General features: G+C 40.8%; 1 protein-coding gene across 1 annotated transcript; it reads left to right on the plus strand.

Annotated features, from left to right (window-relative positions):
* The first annotated feature begins 5,117 nt into the window (after positions 1-5,117).
* Positions 5,118-18,303, plus strand: CTSO (cathepsin O). The gene is made up of 9 exons (XM_014944879.1): positions 5,118-5,305; positions 5,353-5,420; positions 6,967-7,072; positions 8,046-8,179; positions 9,367-9,534; positions 11,178-11,299; positions 12,424-12,587; positions 13,047-13,139; positions 16,731-18,303. Exons 1-9 carry the CDS (start codon positions 5,170-5,172, stop codon positions 16,763-16,765), a joined length of 1,026 nt encoding a protein of 341 aa, XP_014800365.1. The 5' UTR covers positions 5,118-5,169; the 3' UTR covers positions 16,766-18,303.
* Positions 18,304-18,952: the final 649 nt, after the last annotated feature.

The raw sequence follows: 18,952 nt of genomic DNA on the forward strand, positions 1-18,952 counted from the left end.
AGACCTTAACAGCATGTGGCACATAAACAACAAAATCTGAGCGAGGCTGAAGTCAGCCACTGATGCAAAACAGACTCCCTACTCCTGTGCACAGGTTAGTCATGGACACAGACCTCATGCTCGAGGTGCAAATTTGACTTTGGTTTTACATTGATGACCTTCCCACAAAAAGCACTGGAAATCTATTGATATCAAAGCACTATAGGGACAAGATATCATTTCAATAGTAGTATAATCATAGCAGTAATAGTAACAACTGATTCACATCAAGGTGATTGGGAAAAAATCAGTCCTTATAAGTTCCATAGTTAAACAAAAGTGGAAGGCATCGTATATGGAACAGAAAGAATACAAGGTCGGGACGGTTCAACGGTATTTTTGAGTTATAATCACCAGTGGAGACAGTCAGTAACCAGATCCTACAAAAACAAAACAGAAATACTAGGATTCCTGAATAGTACTTTTTTTCTTTGATTTTGTTTTTCCTTATATTTGAATTTGGCAAGTCCTCCTACCCTCCTGCTAGATTCCTCTACCAACAGAGTCACTGATGAATTCATGAGGTATGTTTAAACAAATTAACTGGAGAATTTACAGAAATGTGCAAAGGAATTCTGCAAAACAGCATTACTTCTACTGATGGGCACTCTGTCCACCTCCCATAATCAAAGTCCGATAGGAGAAATACAAACAATTAAAGTGAATAAATGTTTATCAATGCTCTTGCCCTTAAATCAGGCTGCACCCAATACTGCCTGAATTTCTTCCTGAAAAGCTGACTGCTACCCCACTTTCTGGGGAAAATTAACCATTTGGAAAAAAAAAGCCAACAGAAAAATTTCAGTGACCTGGATCTGAGAAGTTTTCTCAGCTGAGAATACTTAATGTCAAGCTATTATATACACTGTCAAGTGGGACTGGCAATGAGGACAGAGAAAATAAGAAATGGCACAGTCACCATCTTAAAAGCCAATTCTCAAATCCTTAAAACTGTCAAGACTTCTCACTTCACTCTCACTAGGAACAGGTGTTGCTCCTTTTGTGAAAGTGTAGTGCCTAACCACATCTTTCTGCATTTTCAAATTTTGGTTCACTATTTGATTTGAATTATTAGCTCTGCTGCTAACCTTCTTCATTCGTAATTCATTCCCTACTGACAAGGCTGAAGAAAAAAAACATTAAAAAAAGCTAGAGACTTACTGGTGTTTAGGACATTCAGCTTAGATACAGAAGAGTCAGGTTTGAAAAGCAAATCCTACAGTTATTTCATTATTTACAAAAGAAGATAGCTCTACCAGGAGAGACTACACAGTCAATGCAGACATTTATCACGATCTAGCTAAAGCAACTCCTTCCACAGCTTCATTATTCCTGCAAACCCAACTATTACCATGAGTAATTTTCTCTGCTTCTCATAAACTTCAAAGTGTACCTTTGGGCTCAAAAACAACAACTTCTGAACATTAAGCTGCAGTAGTGCTGCTACTTTACCCTTACATTGGCTTAAACGGGACCAGACTTCATCCCAAGATTGCAATTCTCGCTTCTTTTGCTTACATAATTGTTGCCAGCACAACTATATTAGCAAACACCATCACTGCAAGGTCCTAAAATAAACAAATCCTTCAACTTACCCTGAACTAATTTTTCCCAGGTCTTTCCAAGAAAAGGCAATCAGCTCCATCTGCTGCCAGATTTAGATTATTGATCACTGAGAACTGCACAAAACAAAGGGATTTCTTTTCCATTTCTTAAACATTTTACATGTATGCAAAAGGCAGAAGTCCAAACTGCTGCTATGTAGATACCTATCAAAGTGAAAGGCACCCCTCCTCTCCACAGGTCCATTAACACATCTCGTTACTGCCCTTAGCAGTACCAGTATCCATCCTTGGAACACCTGTCTTCAACTCAGAAGTAATTGATTGCATTTTGCCCTTGTTTGCTATGATAATTATAAACATAGAGGCCAAAGAGTCCTGAAGCTCGGGTGCCTAACAAGACTTAGCTATTTCAAATAGCTATGCAAAAATCCCTGGGGAGAAAAAAAAGAAAAAGAAAAAAAAAAAAAAGAAAGCAAGAAAGCCAGTCTACTAAATATTAACGTGCTCTCTCCATCTGACCCTGTAATAATGAAAATCCACCCACTAATTACACTGTAATAAGTTACAACAAATAATTTTAGAAATGGGTTATTGGCACCTCATGAGAAACAAATTCTCTTAATAAAGGTATATCTTCATTTAAAGAAAACATCTGACAGTGATTTTGAGGTTCCTAAATACATACTCATTATTGCTTCTTTTTTTGGTATGCATTGTTTGGGCTCATGAAATACTTCTAATGAATAGCCAGAACAGCAAAAAGATATGTAAAATGCCATTAAAATATATTTTAAAATAAGCATCTACAATTATAAAATTGTAAACCAGGCTTTCTGAACAAAATCTCGCAACATAAATAAAGCATACACTTGCATTAAAAGATTATAATCACTGAGGTGACCTGTGTAACTGACATATGGCTTACCTGCCTCCATGAAGCAATAAGAATTGGTATTAATAAAACCTTTTAAAAAAACAAACAAACAAAAAACCCCACAAACTTTATACCCTATTTCTTTTTATAGGCCTGATTCTGATATTATTTTTACAAGCGTATTTTCTTTTATCTTAATGAAGCAAAGCTAGATTTACACGGGAGTAATTCAAAACAGAGCAAGGACTGCGTGCCCATAAACAGAGCTCTCTTTATCCACTTTGGTGGGGCTTTGTTCATCTAAGCACAAGTACAAAATGCTTTAACAGCATGGTAGTTTAGTGGAAAAATAAAGCGTTCCAAAACACCTTGTGCTGCTTGTTACACTTCTGTTGTCCCTGAGCCAGTCATCAGAAGAGAGACTGACTTGTCTAACACCCTCGCCTCTTGAACAAGATAAATCAACACATCTACTTAGCCCATAGAAGGGGCAAATCCAGGAGAAATATGCTTTCTTCTCTTGATATGCTGTACAGAATGTTTAATCCACATCAATCTGGGATATATCTGTTTTCCCAATTTGTTCTTGTTTATTTATTTTAATTAAAGTAAAAAATTAAAACTGCATGATATGCAATCACCTTTCCAGAAGTCCTTTGCTGCCCTCATGTGTTTCACAGGAAAAGTAACTCTTGAAGTCTACATGCAAAATAAAATAACTTCTCCAAGCAAAACAACAGCTTCTCCTGTTACGAACAAGACACAGTCCATGGAAATAATAACTGAAAAAACCAACCAAACTTATCTCTTTTTTCTAGTAAAGTTAAGTTGACTGTTTTGGAATTTAATGACTATATATTATAAATAAGAAAATTTATTCAGTTTGAGATAATCAGAATTTCCAAGTGAAAGATTTCACAGCTAGCAGGACAATTTATTGGAAGTTGATGATCTTAGCCTGGTGGAAAATCTGAAATGCTTTTGTTTCAAAACTTACTTTTCATGAAAGCTAATTTTAGCATCTTTCTGCTGCTTACACTGACTGGCAAAGTAACTTCTTTCGTGTCCCATTATACTATACTATGCAGGGTAAAATCATGTGACTGTTGCATCAAGGCTTCCGCTACTCTCGTGATCAGAACATTCAAAGCTACAGTTCCTGTATCGAGCTTTCCTTTGACAGTCCCACCAGCCTCTGCCCTGCACTCCTCCCAAGGGTCTCGCCCTGACACAGACATTCTTAGCAGATACCCAGAGTCACAGCTTGATGGATTTTTGCACTCAGAATTGCAACTCAGAACTGCCTAGGTTCAGACCATCCTTAAAAAGGTTTCACCATTCACTTCTCACATTATTGTCTTCATCCTATCCAGTCCCCATGCTGATCCCAGATCTCATTACGTCAATACGAGCTTGTAATAAGTTGTAATAACATCTCTCATGCCGATCCTGGGTTTACAATGATAAAACATCAGAATAACCAATAAAACGTGCTCGACTAACACTTTGGCTTATTATAAGCCCTCCAAAATTGGTGATGCTTCATCCGATCTCCCAACAGCCACTCCACAGGAGGGAGAAGGCAAAAGCAGAGCTGGATCTTGACCCCCACAGGTTTGTTCAACCCTGGATACAAGGTATTGGGTGGGATCCAACCATAAACCTTTATTTATGCTACCAGGCTGATCCTGAACTCCCATGATTGTTTTAACATTGAAACAGCCACTATATGACTGCCTTTAAACTGCCTCGACTTTCGAGTAACGACAGTTTGTTAACTTCTCTCTTCACTAAAAAAATATGTAGAAATCCAGGCTATAAAGCTGAAAAATATATTTTTCTTTTCATCAAGAAAATCTACCTCTGCGATGTGTTGTGTAAATAAACACAAATGCTCCTTTATCAGTGGGAGGGACAGGAGGGAACTGCCCTCACCTCATGAATAAGGTACTGGCTTTTGTTCTCTCTTCCCCTGACAGATGAAAACTCTGGTATTGTAGTCTCACTCTAGATAAGCTTTTTGCCAAAAAAATAAATGGCAAATGCAGCATAAGTACTGCCAACATCAAAACACTTTTGCCATTCTAGTCACAGAAAACAGCAAAAAGCCTCTGTTTGTGAAGGGGGGAGAGGGGTGGGGGGGGCTGAATGCTTATGTAACACAGAGGACTCCGTAGTGCAGCTGATTAATGTTATTTACGTCCTTCTCCAGTCACCAACGGGGAGACGCCAGGCAGGAGCCAAGCACTGAAATTGCTGAAGAGAAAGAACTATGTCAACTTACACGCTTCCCCTTCCTAAAGCCTATAACCTGCATTTCTGCTGCCCCGAAGAAGCCGCCCCGCCTTCCCTCTCCCCCCGGCAGCCCGCCGTGCAGGTCCCCACTAACTTTCCCCTCAGTGAAGTCCCGGTGTTAACTTTTAAACTGGTAGATTAAGGCTCAGCACCTCTTCTCCCCCCGCCTTCCCCCACAGAAACGCTGCCAGGCACCCCCAAACACAGCCCCGCCGGCCACAGCACCCCCGAGGGCACCCACAATCACAGCCCCGAGGCCGGCGGGCGGGCACAGCCCCCGGGGGGCGGCCACTCCTTCACGCCCCGCCCCACCCCGCCCCGCTATGACATGGCGGCCAGGGGAGGGGCGGGGAATGGCGGCCCGGTAAGGAGCGGGCCCCGCTGCCTGTCGCAGCTATGGCGCGGCTCGGCGCTCGCCCCGGCCGGTCGATGGAGGTGCTGGCGCTTCTCTGCTGCCTGCTGCGGGCGGGCAGCACCGCCGCCCTCCTGGCGCCGGCAGGCACCCGGCTTGGGGAGGAGGGCGGCGGCAGCAGCGGTGGCCTGGGCCGCCCTCCGTGGGACGGAGACGGCCGGGAGAAGGTGGCCTGGGGCGCCCTCCGTGGGACGGAGACGGCCGGGAGAAAGAAACGGCGGCAGCAGCGCTCCGGGTAGGTGTCCCAGCCCGCACTTACACTCTCCATCCGCGCTACACACGAGTCCTGGCCGCGGGCTCCGCCGGCGGAGGGGTGCCGAGGTGCCGCTCTGCCGCCGCTCCCCGCCTGACCGGGGGTGAGAGGGGATGGAAGGTGGCGGCGCGCGCTGGGGCACCCCTCCCTGTCCCGCGCTCCTCCGGCCCGCGCGGGCTCCCCTCACGCGGCTGCGGCTGGGGAGTCGTTGCTTTTTTTTTGTTTTTCCTCCGTTTCCTCCGTTTCTGACGCCAGGTGTCAGCCTCGCACCGAGGGGGCTGCAACCCCCCCGGCCTGCCCGCCCCGGTGCTCCCCGGTGTTCCTGCCCGGCGAGGGCTGCCCGTCTGAGGGGGCAGCGGGGGGCTTCTCGTGGCTGAGAGGGCCGGTGCCGGCCGTGGGGTGCCAGCCCCCGGCCCTGCCTTGCCTGGCAGCCCAGCCTGCGCCCTCGGGGGTGGCGAGGAAAGTCTCCCCAAAGGCAGAAGGTGGCGTTAAGTTTTTGGTATTCCGTGTGGAGTTTTGTCAGCAGAAGAAGTTGAGGAGGTGGATGTCTGACTGTCTTGCTTTCATAGGTTAAAAACTATAAGCTAGGGTTTGTTTGGAGCGTGTCCCGAGGAGAGTCACCAAGCTGGTGAGGGGTCTGGAGAACAAGTCCTACGAGGAGAGGCTGAGGGAACTGGGCATGTTTAGTTTGGAGAAGAGGAGGCTGAGGGGAGAACCTCATTGCCCTCTACAACTACCTGAAGGAGGTTGTAGAGAGGTGGGTGTTGGCCTCTTCTCCCAAGTCTCCCAATGACAGGACCAGAGGAGATGGTCTGAAGTTGCAGCAGGGGAGACTCAGATTAGATATTGGAAAGAATGACTTTCCTGAGAGAGTGGTCAGGTACTGGAGCAGCCTGCCGAGGGAAGTGGTGGAGTTGCCATCCCTGGAGGTATTTAAGAAACATGTAGATGTGGCACTTCGGGGCATGTTCTAGTGCCTGAGATTGTTTGTTTGTGTCTGTTTGTGGGTGGGTGTGGTGTGTTTTTGTGTTCTGTTTGTTTGCTTTTGGTTGTTTTGTGATGGTCTCAAAGGTCCCTTCCGACCATGAATATTCTTTGATTCTGTTTTCATGTCTTCAGGCTGTGACACTGTTATTTTTTAATTTTTTTTGTTCTGTAAGGACATAAAGCAAGACAGGGTTAACTCTTGTCTGAAGATATTTTTATCTCTGAACCACAAGGTTTGTTGTGCTGTCAAAGAAGGGCATCAGATGAGTTTGACACAACTTGTTCTCAGCTTGCCTGTTTTGTCTGTCTTGTATCATCTTTTTACCCTCTGTGCACTGAACACTTTTTTCGTATCTTTCTTGGAGTTTCAATTAGTTTGATGGTTCTCATATTGGTTTGATAGAAATCCACAATGAATCTGAGGTGAACAGCGGTCTTGTTACCTAAGTTCCTGTTTACTGTTGCTAACCTCTTTTTCTGCTTTTAGGTTTTGTCACTACTGCTAAACAAATAATGTCCAAATTACTGTTTTTTCCTTCAGGAAAGTGCTAAAAGAATTAGATTACTGAATTCACCATCAAAAGATAATATGACTGCTTTCTATGGAATAAATCAGTTTTCTCACCTGTTTCCTGAAGAGTTCAAAGGTACATTTTTCTGGCTGCTGCTAATACCTTTTATGTAATTTTTCTTATTCTTTCCCAGAACCTTGTATCTTTCACATTTACAGATTCTTCCAGTGCGGGTAGTCAGCTAGTTTACAATGCCTGATACCAAACTGTAAGTACTTCTGAAGGATACAACAGTCCTCTTCATGTTTCTCTAGCCTTGCAAGATTGGATTGCCCAGAGCCTGAATTTGATTTAGTACACAGTGTCTTGTGGCTGCCATCTTCTTGCCTCTCTTCTCACTGGGCCTTAAAGACTTCTTCAGTTGCAACAGTTGTAAAATTGGAAAATACACAAGGTCTTGAGTACTCTAAGTTGCTATTCCCTATCCCAAGACAAACTCACTACAATCCAAACAATGCTCAGAAGTCCAAGGCTGTACAATGATAGCTATGACTTTCATGTGCAATATGACACACACTTTTTTTTTACTAAGGAAATATGATTGATACCTAACCTTCACTTCTTGCCATTAAAATTTGCTGTTATATGCTCTATTCATTGGGGAATTTCACACCTTTCTTAATTTTAAATAATTAAGCAGCTTATTTTAGTGAAAAACTAGCAGTTTGAGTATATTTCAGAATCTTTACATTATTCTCCTCTTATTTTTCCCCTTTTTCCTGATTAAAATAAAGTAATATTTTTCCAGTAAGTAAAATGTGAAAATTTTCAAACAAAACCTGTTGATGGAATAGTTGTTATACTCACATTCCCTGCATGAAATATTTCTGTTCTTTCTAGGACTGTGGGAATACCTACATTTATTCTGGAGTATAATGATTATTTTAAAATACATGAATTTTCTATGGATTTGACAATGAGACGTATTCCCGTGATTGTAACTGCAGATCAAAGTTACCTCTATAGCTTCTAGTGAAACAGTTGTTTGTGGTTTTTTGTTTGTTTGTTTTCGTTAGTAGATTTATAGATGTTTGTATTCTGTGTCTAGCTATTTACTTAAGAAGCATACCTCACAAACTTCCCAGATACATAAAAGTGCCAAAGGGAAAGGAAAAACCTTTGCCCAAGAAGTTTGACTGGAGGGACAAGAAAGTCATTGCAGAAGTGAGAAATCAGCAAACAGTAAGTCGTGGTGTTTTTCTTTCCTGGTTCTCAAGCACTGCTCAGAGGCTGTTCCAGCAGGTACGTGGTAGAGCACAGGGAAGGTTTTGGAAGAGACCAGCACTGCCTCAAGACTCCTTGGAGCACTGGCACATGTATGGCTGGTTGAACATGCACAAAGGCATATAGCGTTTTATGCAAAGTGGGATTAGACTTAAAAGCATGAGATGTAAAAGTTGTGCGCTTAGATATTGTGCAGTTATAAACTGTGTGTAATGCATTTTTTGATCTAGTTTACTAAAGCTGCAAATATTTTGCACCATGTGTATTTTGTGTTTTTCTGAAGAGATAGAGGTAAGTTCAGTACCTGACCTCATTCCCCTGTTCCACCTGGATGGGTGTAGATCCTTTGCTGTTGTTTTGTCATGACTGAATGCCCTTGCCTGGCCAACACCCATATCTTTACCATCAGACGACTCAGGGGATGTATTCGTGATAGGAAGCTAACCAGACCCCACGTGATTATAGTTTATCACAAAGTGGTTACGGTCTCTGGTAAGAAAGAAACAAGCTGTAACATCCCCAGTGTCTTTTCTGTGCTTCACATCGTGTAACCTGGACCTTGCCTAGGAATAAATTCTGCTTCCTATTTTAAATGTGTCAGTCTAAAGAATCTAGAACTGCAGTACAGGTTCTAATACTGTCTAAGAATTTTTGTATTACGTTTAATTTCAGTTTACTGTTTCTTAAACTGGAATCTAATGTATTTCTATAGAATTCTTCAGACTGTAGAAAGTTGTAGGCTGTCTCCTTAAGTGCATCCTTTTCAAAAACTTTCTAACTAATGTGGTTAAAAAATAATTTCATCCTGAGCCCCAATCCTTCTTTAAGAAAATAGGTATCTCACAGTAAAAAGCATCCTCAGACCTATCTTTAAAGGGCAAAATGAATCAGGAAGGAATCCCTAAATAAGACACCCATAACACGTTTATAGCTTTCAGAGAGCAGTACAGCAGAAAAAGCATTTCCGTATTTTAAATGGCTGATTAAATTTCTTTTATTATTGCCTTAAAAACGAAGTTCAAGGATGATGTAGTAAATGAAGAGCATTAGAATACCTTTTGGCTTTTTTTTTTTCCCTTTTCACATCAGGCTTCAAAAACAAAGGTGACTTTCTCTTTCTCCCCTGTTTCCCTTCTTTGTACCAGTGTGGAGGCTGCTGGGCTTTCAGCGTTGTGGGTGGCATAGAGTCTGCCTATGCAATTAAAGGAAATAACCTGGAGGAGCTCAGCGTACAGCAGGTTATTGACTGTTCATACAATAACTACGGCTGCAGCGGGGGATCCACTGTTAGTGCTTTGAGCTGGCTCAACCAGGTTTGAAACTTCATAGATCTTGAACTCTTCCTTAGCTTTCATATTAACTTTTTTTTAAACTGGGAAAAAGTGATGGGGAGGGTGGAGTGTACAGCTGATCTGATTTTTTTTCTTATGTAGGTGTATATATGTATGTATGCATATATGCGTGTGTGTATATGTGTATGTGTATTTATCTAGTCTGGAATTAAGAGAAAGCTTATCCAGGTTTACTGGGAAAAAATGATGGGGAAGGTGGAGTGTACTGCTGATCTGACTTTTTTCTTGTGTATATGTATGTATGCATATATATGTGTGTGTATATATGTATGTGTATTTAGTCTGGAATTAAGAGAAAGCTTATCCAGGCAGAATTGAAAGTTGATTGGAATTTTATAGTCTATATGTGTTCTTGTGAATGTAATGAATCAGCCCACAGGGGCTGAAAATAATGTTCCCTGAATGCTATGGTACTTCCACTGAATTCAATTGGAACTGCAAATGTACAGTACCAGTGTCATTTTGTGGATTTCAGTGTCCAGTTTAGGCACCAGCATCTGGGGAAAAGGACGAATGGTGAGATATTCGACTTTAAAATTTGTGGTTTCTGTTGCAAGCGCTGTAAAATCATAGAGGAGTGTGGAGAACCTCAGAAGAAATACCTTTGTTTTGCTTGCAGCCCAAAACAATGAAAATGTAGACAGTTTCTACTTTAGTTGGAGCTAACACATTTCATTCAGGGGAAATGCAAACTGTGTATTAATAATATATGCAAACAGGAACATTTTAATATCTTTGAAATAAAAAGTACTCTCTGGGATGACAAGTTTGATTTACAAGAATATAAAAAGATTTCTTTAGTTTTTTTAAGTTTTCAAAAAAAGCTGATTATCCTTTTCAAGAAACTCTGTAATCCGTGAAGATTCATGTAACCCGAGCTAATAACAGTCTAGATAACTTGTTTAAGTTTGCATTTCAAGAAAGAGGATATTAATCTGCATTCCTGTGAAGCAAAATTCCCTCTTGCATGGCAACAAATGAATTAGACTGGAGAAGACACTGTCATAAATGTACTATACTGCAGAAGACAAGAAATATAAAAGGTTGATGCAATAGCTTTATAGCTATACTTTGAACTCTGGCAACCATTATAATACATTATATACTGGCATAAGGATTTGATACTAATAGAAGAATTGGACTTAATTTCGGTATTTTATATATAACTGTTCTTGGGACAGTTCAAGAACCACAAATATCCCAAAGGGAGAATGATTTTGTGTATGGATGTCATTTGAAGAGAATGAATAGCCATTCATTAAATGAATGCATGATCTCTGTGTCTTGAAATTGATAGCTCATGAGGCTAGTTTAAACCAGAAATCTCTGTGTCTTTGATAGCTCATGAGGCTAGTTTAAACCAGAGATATCTTTCAAATTTTATTCATTATTTAAAGACTTCTGAATCCCTTCTGAAGCTTTTTCCACAAACAAGGAAACTGTAGATAGTATATAATTAGAATTGGGAATGTCATGTTGGGAAATCAATCGCGCCAAGAATGCAATGAATTTTAAGTGAGTTCTGTGGGCATTTTCAATGTGTTTTGATCTACATGGTGTTAAAGACAAATGCATTAAATTCTCATTCATTTATCTTTTTGCAGACAAAAGTAAAACTTGTGAGAGATTCAGAATACACTTTTAAAGCTCAGACAGGACTGTGCCATTATTTTGATCACTCAGATTTTGGAGTTTCAATAACAGGATTTGCTGCATATGACTTCAGGTAGCTCCTATTGATTCTTTTTTTATTATTTATTGTACTTTCCCTTCTGTTTTCACTTACTGTGGAGTAAGCTAGAGCCAATAGTGCATTGACCAACCAAAGGTTATGAGGCTGATTGCATCAGTTCTGTAGCTGTGTACTGGATAAGAATTAATACATTGTACTGAGTAGCTGTGTACTGGATAAGAATTAATACATAACATTACTTAGGGTTATGGCTTGCCACAGTGAATCCACTCAAGCCTGCCATCACTAAGCTTGATCAAATCAGAAAGCTTAAATCAGTGTCTTGCAATTAGGTCTTTTCAGTTGGCTGCGTTTCAGTTGGAATGTTGAGTCAGTTACAACTTTAAATATATGCCAAGTCCAGTTCCAGTCCCTGACTTAGCAAAGAGTGGTGTCAACTGAATTTTGTCAAGACAACTGGTAGTTTTTAAGGTTTCTGTACCAGGAAAGTGTTATTTTCAAATTTTTTATCAGTACAATACAGCTGCATACTGAACTTCAAGACAAGAAATATAATTTTGACTAGAATTGAATTACTGCCAGATACAAGTAACTAAAATTAATTGCAGCTTTACCAGTCTGCATTTGCCAAATTTAGTCATTGCACAAAAAGATTTCCTATTCCAGTATATTACATAAGTAAAACTGTATGAGAACGCTAATGGTAATGTTCATAGTAGTAATGTCCTGTGTTTTGATATGTTTGAGAAATTATACTTAATAGTACATAAAATACGTATGAGGTACGTCTGCATGTTTGAAAAACTAGTGGGAAATAATAATGGTTTATCCATTTTAAGTTGAGAAGAGTGATGTATAAAGGGTACATGGTGCTTGCCAGCACCCACTGACTTGATCCAGGAACCTGCTTCTTTTTAACAGAATCGTATCATTGGATCTACACCTTCTCCGTAGTCTATAGGCTCTGTATTTGTATTACTGTTATAGTATATGAAATACATATTTAATGATGTATGTTATGTGGTTTGTAGAACTCTTAGGACACAGTTGAATTATTTGATTTTTTAAATTGTACATAACAAGTAGATTAGCACCTCTCCAACTGCTTTAGTGTACTAACTTAAGCCACTTGGCACTGTCCCTTAATTCTTTCACAGTGGTCAGGAAGAAGAAATGATGAGGATGCTCATTAACTGGGGCCCTTTGGCAGTAACAGTCGATGCGGTTAGCTGGCAGGATTATCTTGGTGGGATCATACAATATCACTGCTCCAGTGGAAGAGCAAATCATGCTGTTCTAATCACTGGTTTTGACAGAACAGGTGCGTTTCCATCAATTGAACTTCAACCCAGTAGGTTTGGGGTTTTTTCTCTTATTTAAAACTTGTCTTCTGTGGAGCAGGTGATTAAAATCCAGAACTGTGTGTTCTATTGGGAGCTATTTGCTTTGGTGTCACATCAGTTCTGGAACTGCAGCCTGATCCCAGGAAGAAAAGCTCTTCTTGTCTGTGCTCCTTCAGTTCTGGGGCACTTCATATCCTTGTAAAGTCATGGACGTGGCTGTATGTGTCTTTACACTAGCAGAGGGCATGCCCAGTCTGTCCAACACTGGACTGTAAGCTCTGGGACTATGTGAACAGCAGTAGGCTTCTCTCTACTATATCATCAAACCATCAGAAAGTATGAGATACTAGAATGATAAATAACTCTGTAGAACGTTAGAAGTTTTTATGCTTCCCATATCTCGTGTTGTCTCTTGTTGACAAAAATGTCTCTTCCAGGTAGTATCCCTTACTGGATTGTACAGAACTCCTGGGGGCCTACATGGGGAATAGACGGCTATGTTCGTGTTAAGATAGGCAGCAATGTCTGTGGTAAGTCCAACAGAAAATAAAGTGGTAAAGGCTACATGCTGGGATATGTTTCTCCATGTAAGTAGTAATAATAATAATCCCAATATAATGGGATCTGCAGAGAGGAAATACAAATCATTGCTGTGTTTTAAAAGAGGCTCAGTGAGTTCAGGTGGAAAAGTAAATAAAGTGGTTGCTAGTTCAACCAAGCCATATAGTTGACTGAAAAGCACCATGCGATGGTAAAGCCATATTAAGGCATAACAATTAAAGTGCTCTTTGTACCTTACCATGTAGAGGTAATGGCATTGTAAAGTGTACAGTCATGTATCGTAGAATCGTATTATGCTTAGAGTTGGAAGGGGCAGAGATCATCAAGTTCCAACCCCCCTGCCACCAGCAGGGACGCTTCCCACTAGGCCAGGTTGCTCAGAGCCCCATCCAGCCTGGTCTTGAACACTTCCAGGGATGGGGCAGCCACAGCTGCTCTGGGCAACCTGTTCCAGTGTCTCACCACCCTCACAGTAAAGAATTTCTTTCTAATATCTAATCTAAATCTCCCCTTTCAGTTTAAAACCATTACCCCTCATCCTATCTCTACACTCCCTGATAAAGAGTCCCTCCTCATCTTTCTTCTAGGCCTCTTTTAGGTACTAGAAGGTCTCCCCAGAGCCTCTGTTTTCCAGGCTGAACAACCCCAACTCTCTCAGCCTGTCCTCACAGGAGAGGTGCTCAAGCCTTGTCATCTTTGTGGCCATCCTCTGGACTTGCTCCAATAGGTCCATATCCTTATGTTGGGGGCCCGAGAGCTGGACACAGTACTCCAGGTGGGATCTCTACCAGAGTGAAGTAGAGGGGCAGAGTCATGTCCCTGGACCTTCTGGCCATGCTTCTTTTTATGCAGCCCAGAATGTGGCTGGCTTTCTGGGCTGCCAGCGCACATTCCTGGCTCATGTTGAGCTTCTCATCCACCAACACACCCAAGTCCTTCTCTTCAGGACTGCTCTCAATACATTCTCTGCCCAGCCTTGATTTGTGCTTGGGGTTGCTGTGACCACAAGGCAGAACCTTGCACTTGGCCTGGTTGAACTTCATGAGGTTTGCACAGGCCACCTGTCCAGGTCCCTCTAGATAGCATCCCTTCCCTCCAGAGTGTTGATCACAGTTGTCACCAAACTTGCTGAGGGTGTACTTAGTCCCACTGTCCGTGTCGCTGACAAAGATGTTAAACAGCACTGATCCCAAAACTAACCCCCGAGGAACACCACTTGTCACTGGTCTCCATTTGAACATGAAGCTGTTGACCGCAACTCTGAGTGCAACCATCCAGCCAAATTCCTTATGCATCGAGCAGTCCATCCATCAAATCCATGTCTCCCAATTTAGAAAACAGGATGTCATACAGGACAGTGTCAAATGTTTTGCACAAGTCCAGGTAGTCATGGCCTCAGCTAGTGCTATCATAGTATGCTCTACGTAGAACAGCTGCTGTCCTTGTCTGGTGGATGCAATCATCTTTGGGCTCAGCTTAGCAAACAAATCTGGAAAATGGATCTGCCTGTGCTTGGGAATTGGGTACCCTGCTTGTGGCTTTTCTTGTAGGATGGAAGTATATACTTTTAGTGCTATTTTCTTTCCTACCCTGTTACTGTCCGCATGAGATTTTTCTTGGTGTCTGAGGGGATTTTGTGCCTAGTTTCTTCTGAGTTGCTGAAGATGGAGGTAAGGCAGATAAAGCTCCTGTTTACCAGCAAAGAATGCTGAGGCAAATTGCTGGGATTGGACTACTAGATAGTAAGTGGTGTGTTTCCATTGAATTTTTGTCTGTTTGATTTGTGCTTGGGGTTGCTGTGACCACAAGGCAGAACCTTGCACTTGGCCTGGTTGAACTTCATGAGGTTTGCACAGGCCACCTGTCCAGGTCCCTCTAGATAGCATCCCTTCCCTCCAGAGTGTTGATCACAGTTGTCACCAAACTTGCTGAGGGTGTACTTAGTCCCACTGTCCGTGTCGCTGACAAAGATGTTAAACAGCACTGATCCCAAAACTAACCCCCGAGGAACACCACTTGTCACTGGTCTCCATTTGAACATGAAGCTGTTGACCGCAACTCTGAGTGCAACCATCCAGCCAAATTCCTTATGCATCGAGCAGTCCATCCATCAAATCCATGTCTCCCAATTTAGAAAACAGGATGTCATACAGGACAGTGTCAAATGTTTTGCACAAGTCCAGGTAGTCATGGCCTCAGCTAGTGCTATCATAGTATGCTCTACGTAGAACAGCTGCTGTCCTTGTCTGGTGGATGCAATCATCTTTGGGCTCAGCTTAGCAAACAAATCTGGAAAATGGATCTGCCTGTGCTTGGGAATTGGGTACCCTGCTTGTGGCTTTTCTTGTAGGATGGAAGTATATACTTTTAGTGCTATTTTCTTTCCTACCCTGTTACTGTCCGCATGAGATTTTTCTTGGTGTCTGAGGGGATTTTGTGCCTAGTTTCTTCTGAGTTGCTGAAGATGGAGGTAAGGCAGATAAAGCTCCTGTTTACCAGCAAAGAATGCTGAGGCAAATTGCTGGGATTGGACTACTAGATAGTAAGTGGTGTGTTTCCATTGAATTTTTGTCTGTTAGAGTAACACTGTACGTCTTCTGTCGTCTTTCTGTTCCATGGATGTTTCACAGTAGCTCTCACAGTCATTGTAAAAGGTGTTAGATGATGTAAATCTTCTGCAAATAAGACTAGACAATATTCAGTTTGCCTGCACTCAGTAAATATCAGGACAATGTATCCAATCATAGCTTTTCCATGTTGCTGAAACTTTTTTCTTGTTGTATAAACAAACTATTTGGAAAGAGAAATTTAGTAGTGATAATTAAAGCAAGTCAAGCGTAGAGGTGGTCAGGAAGAACAGCAGTGTTATTTTCAAAATCCATTCTTTCAAAAGTAGCATCTTTCACATTTTCTGTAGTGTGTCACACAAAACCAATCCAGCAAAGGCCAGTATTGATCTTTCCCTGGCAAAAGTTGTCTTCTGATTTAGAGGTGTTCTGATACACTTTTGAGGGTAGAGCCATCACCCTTTGATACCTGCACAGGCTGGTGTCAGACTTTGCTTTTAGTGCTGGCAGGAGTACAACAATACATAAAGGACTGAGCATGAATAAAAAAGCCTAGTTTGCTCTGTGTGTGTGTATGAGCTTTCAGAAATGTGTCTTGTAATGGAATTTGTGATCTCTAGTCTCTTGGTGAGCTTTCAAAGCTACGTAGCTTTGTATTGTCTATTAAAGAATATGATATCAAGATTTAGATTAGATTGCTTTTCAGTACCCAGATTGCACCAATGCTGAAGCCTCAAAAAGGATCTGAAGTTTTGAAAAATGAAAGTAAAGGGGGGAGGAGTGTAGAGCACATCTATAAATAGTGTCGATCAAGGAAGAAGTAAAAGTATGAAAGGGTTGCAGCTGATTGCCTGCCCCAGCAATGACGCATGTCCATACTAGCATGGTGGGGAGGAGAGAAGACATCATATGAATGTGAATTCTGGGAACTAATTTCTGGCAAGTTTCCACTTCTGGTGTTTACTTAAAAATATTTTTTTGTTTCATTTTTAGGTATAGCAGATACTGTTTCATCGGTATTTGTTTGACCCTTACTGGTCAAAGGCAACAATAATCATTTGGATAATAGTTTGCTACACACTTTATGTGAAGATATACTTCAAAGCATTTCTAAATAAGAAATTACCCTTAAGGGCAATTCCTGCTTTTAGGCAGAGCAGGACTGTGTTGGCTGGAATTTTTAGAAGTGTTTTTATTTGGAAAGTGTGTTGCATATCAGATCTATCATGGAATAAGAAGACTCAACTTCTTTTTACATACTCTGCAGTTGATTCTATGAAGAGGGACTGAAACTGTGAACATGAACCCTGTCTGGGTGTTTGAATACTACTCCATAAAAAAAAATCAGGGAAAGAAGTGATGACAAGTAGTAAGGGATTTGGATTAAATAATCAATGATATGCGTATGACAGAATGCAATCAAAGTGCTTTGAATATAAGAAGAACCACAATTATGTCTGCTTATATTGCAGAGGAGGAATGGCAGTTGGAAGAAAATATTCCCTCTGTTTTGCTTTGATATCTGTCAGAGGTGCTAGAAAAGCCAAGATAAAAACACATACTTTTGTCTTACTCCTTTTTGTGAAGTCCTACTTTTTCTCTAAAGCTAGAATAATAGAAGAGAGGAATAGAGAGTCAAAGTTGTTTCCTGAACACACGCTCCCTCTGAAGTGCTGCAGTTCTCCACTATCAGTCTTCAGACCTTTATTGGGTAAATATAACTTCAGAGCAGGGACTGTATTTAGAAAGTGCCTGGAATATCAGTCTTCTGCATTAATTTGTTAAATGGATAGAAAAATAACAAGTAATTGTAGTTAGACAAACCAAGGTAGTTCCAGTGGTTTAACATCCTGTGTCCTGGCAGGATGCATGTTTTTGCAGATCAGCCTTTCCATGCTTTGAGACCTCTATCAGTTCCATGCCTTCTCTCTTCTGTACTTTACAATTAACAGTAAAGTCCATTGCGAAGCATAAATTAAAAACCTTATTCATTATACAAATTAACCATTTTTTCTATAATGAATAAGGTTTTTAATTTATGTAATGGTTTTTAGAATGGTTAATTTATATTTACCACCTCTAGAAAGTCAGCCATTACAGAATACTCCAAATGGAGGGGGTGTTAAATGTCCCTACATTAGTTGAATTCATAGGTGGGACTTGCTGGGAATCAAGAGGTGATTCCAGCCCTGCTGACCTGTAAAATTGCACTTGCAGACAAATGTAGCTAGAATTCACAACCAAACCTGTAAAATGCTCTGAACTTTCATCTGGAATGGTTTACCTCTATTCTTTCTGAAGCACTACCATGAAAAGTATTGAAGCAATATTGTAATTTTTGCATTCGATTACTGTATCATGTTTATAGATCAGTGTATTATTATCTTCTTATGACAAATGCAATCATAATTGCCTATTGTAAGTATTTTCATTTCAGGCCTTCTACTTTTAAGTGTTAATAATTTTATATGAAAGGAAGACCAAGTGCTATGTTTTACTACTTCATGTTCTACTGCTTACTGAATTTACTGGCTGAAAACTTCCAGTTAACAAAGAGGATATCTTCTCTAGTTTTACAGCTTTTCATAGTATGGCCTTCCCTTAGCAGTTTACAAACAAGAAGTAGAACACTTCCATAACTGGAAAATGATAGCTAAAGCTCCTAATTGGCACTGGTAGGAGTAATATTGTTCCAGCAGAATCAAACACAGATGTTCCACCAGTGTTTTTGAGGTGGTACCACCTGGAATAAGTACCTAAAGTGCTAAGATATAGAGCAACTCACCAGAAATGAAGGCCTAGGGTGTATTTCCAAGAGAAGTATTTAAACAGACGAGAATCCATCTACTGAGATTCCACACCTTTATCAGTATTATATGGCCAAATTTGCCTTGCTTTTATTAGATACCCACTTTATTCTTATTTCAATGATATTTTGAATAAAAAACACTTTAAATGCCTGTCATACTGTTGTTTGAACTTTCTGCTTGCTTTAGAAGACAACTAAAGATGAGCTTTAACACTGCTTTATTTGAAGGGCAAAGCAAGTACTTATTTGCTATTCTTCACAGTATTTCTACAGAAGGGATTTACATTCATATGTAACACATAGATGGCAACGTGATTCTTGATGGTAAAAGTTCAAGATGCTTGGGTTTCTACAGACTTACTTTTTTAAATCTAGCTTTTGAAACTCTTAACACAAAATTCCTTTT

Source organism: Calidris pugnax, unplaced genomic scaffold (assembly GCF_001431845.1).
Source record: "Calidris pugnax isolate Ruff unplaced genomic scaffold, ASM143184v1 scaffold15, whole genome shotgun sequence".
In the NCBI taxonomy this organism is placed as follows: domain Eukaryota; kingdom Metazoa; phylum Chordata; class Aves; order Charadriiformes; family Scolopacidae; genus Calidris; species Calidris pugnax.

Bases quoted from the DNA above. Each gene is read 5' to 3' on its own strand.
- CTSO (XM_014944879.1), top strand. From the start codon at position 5,170: ATGGCGCGGCTCGGCGCTCGCCCCGGCCGGTCGATGGAGGTGCTGGCG. The intron at 5,306-5,352 runs GCGGTGGCCTGG...GGCCGGGAGAAG, and splicing joins GGAGGAGGGCGGCGGCAGCA to GTGGCCTGGGGCGCCCTCCG. The intron at 9,535-11,177 runs GTTTGAAACTTC...ATCTTTTTGCAG, and splicing joins CTTTGAGCTGGCTCAACCAG to ACAAAAGTAAAACTTGTGAG.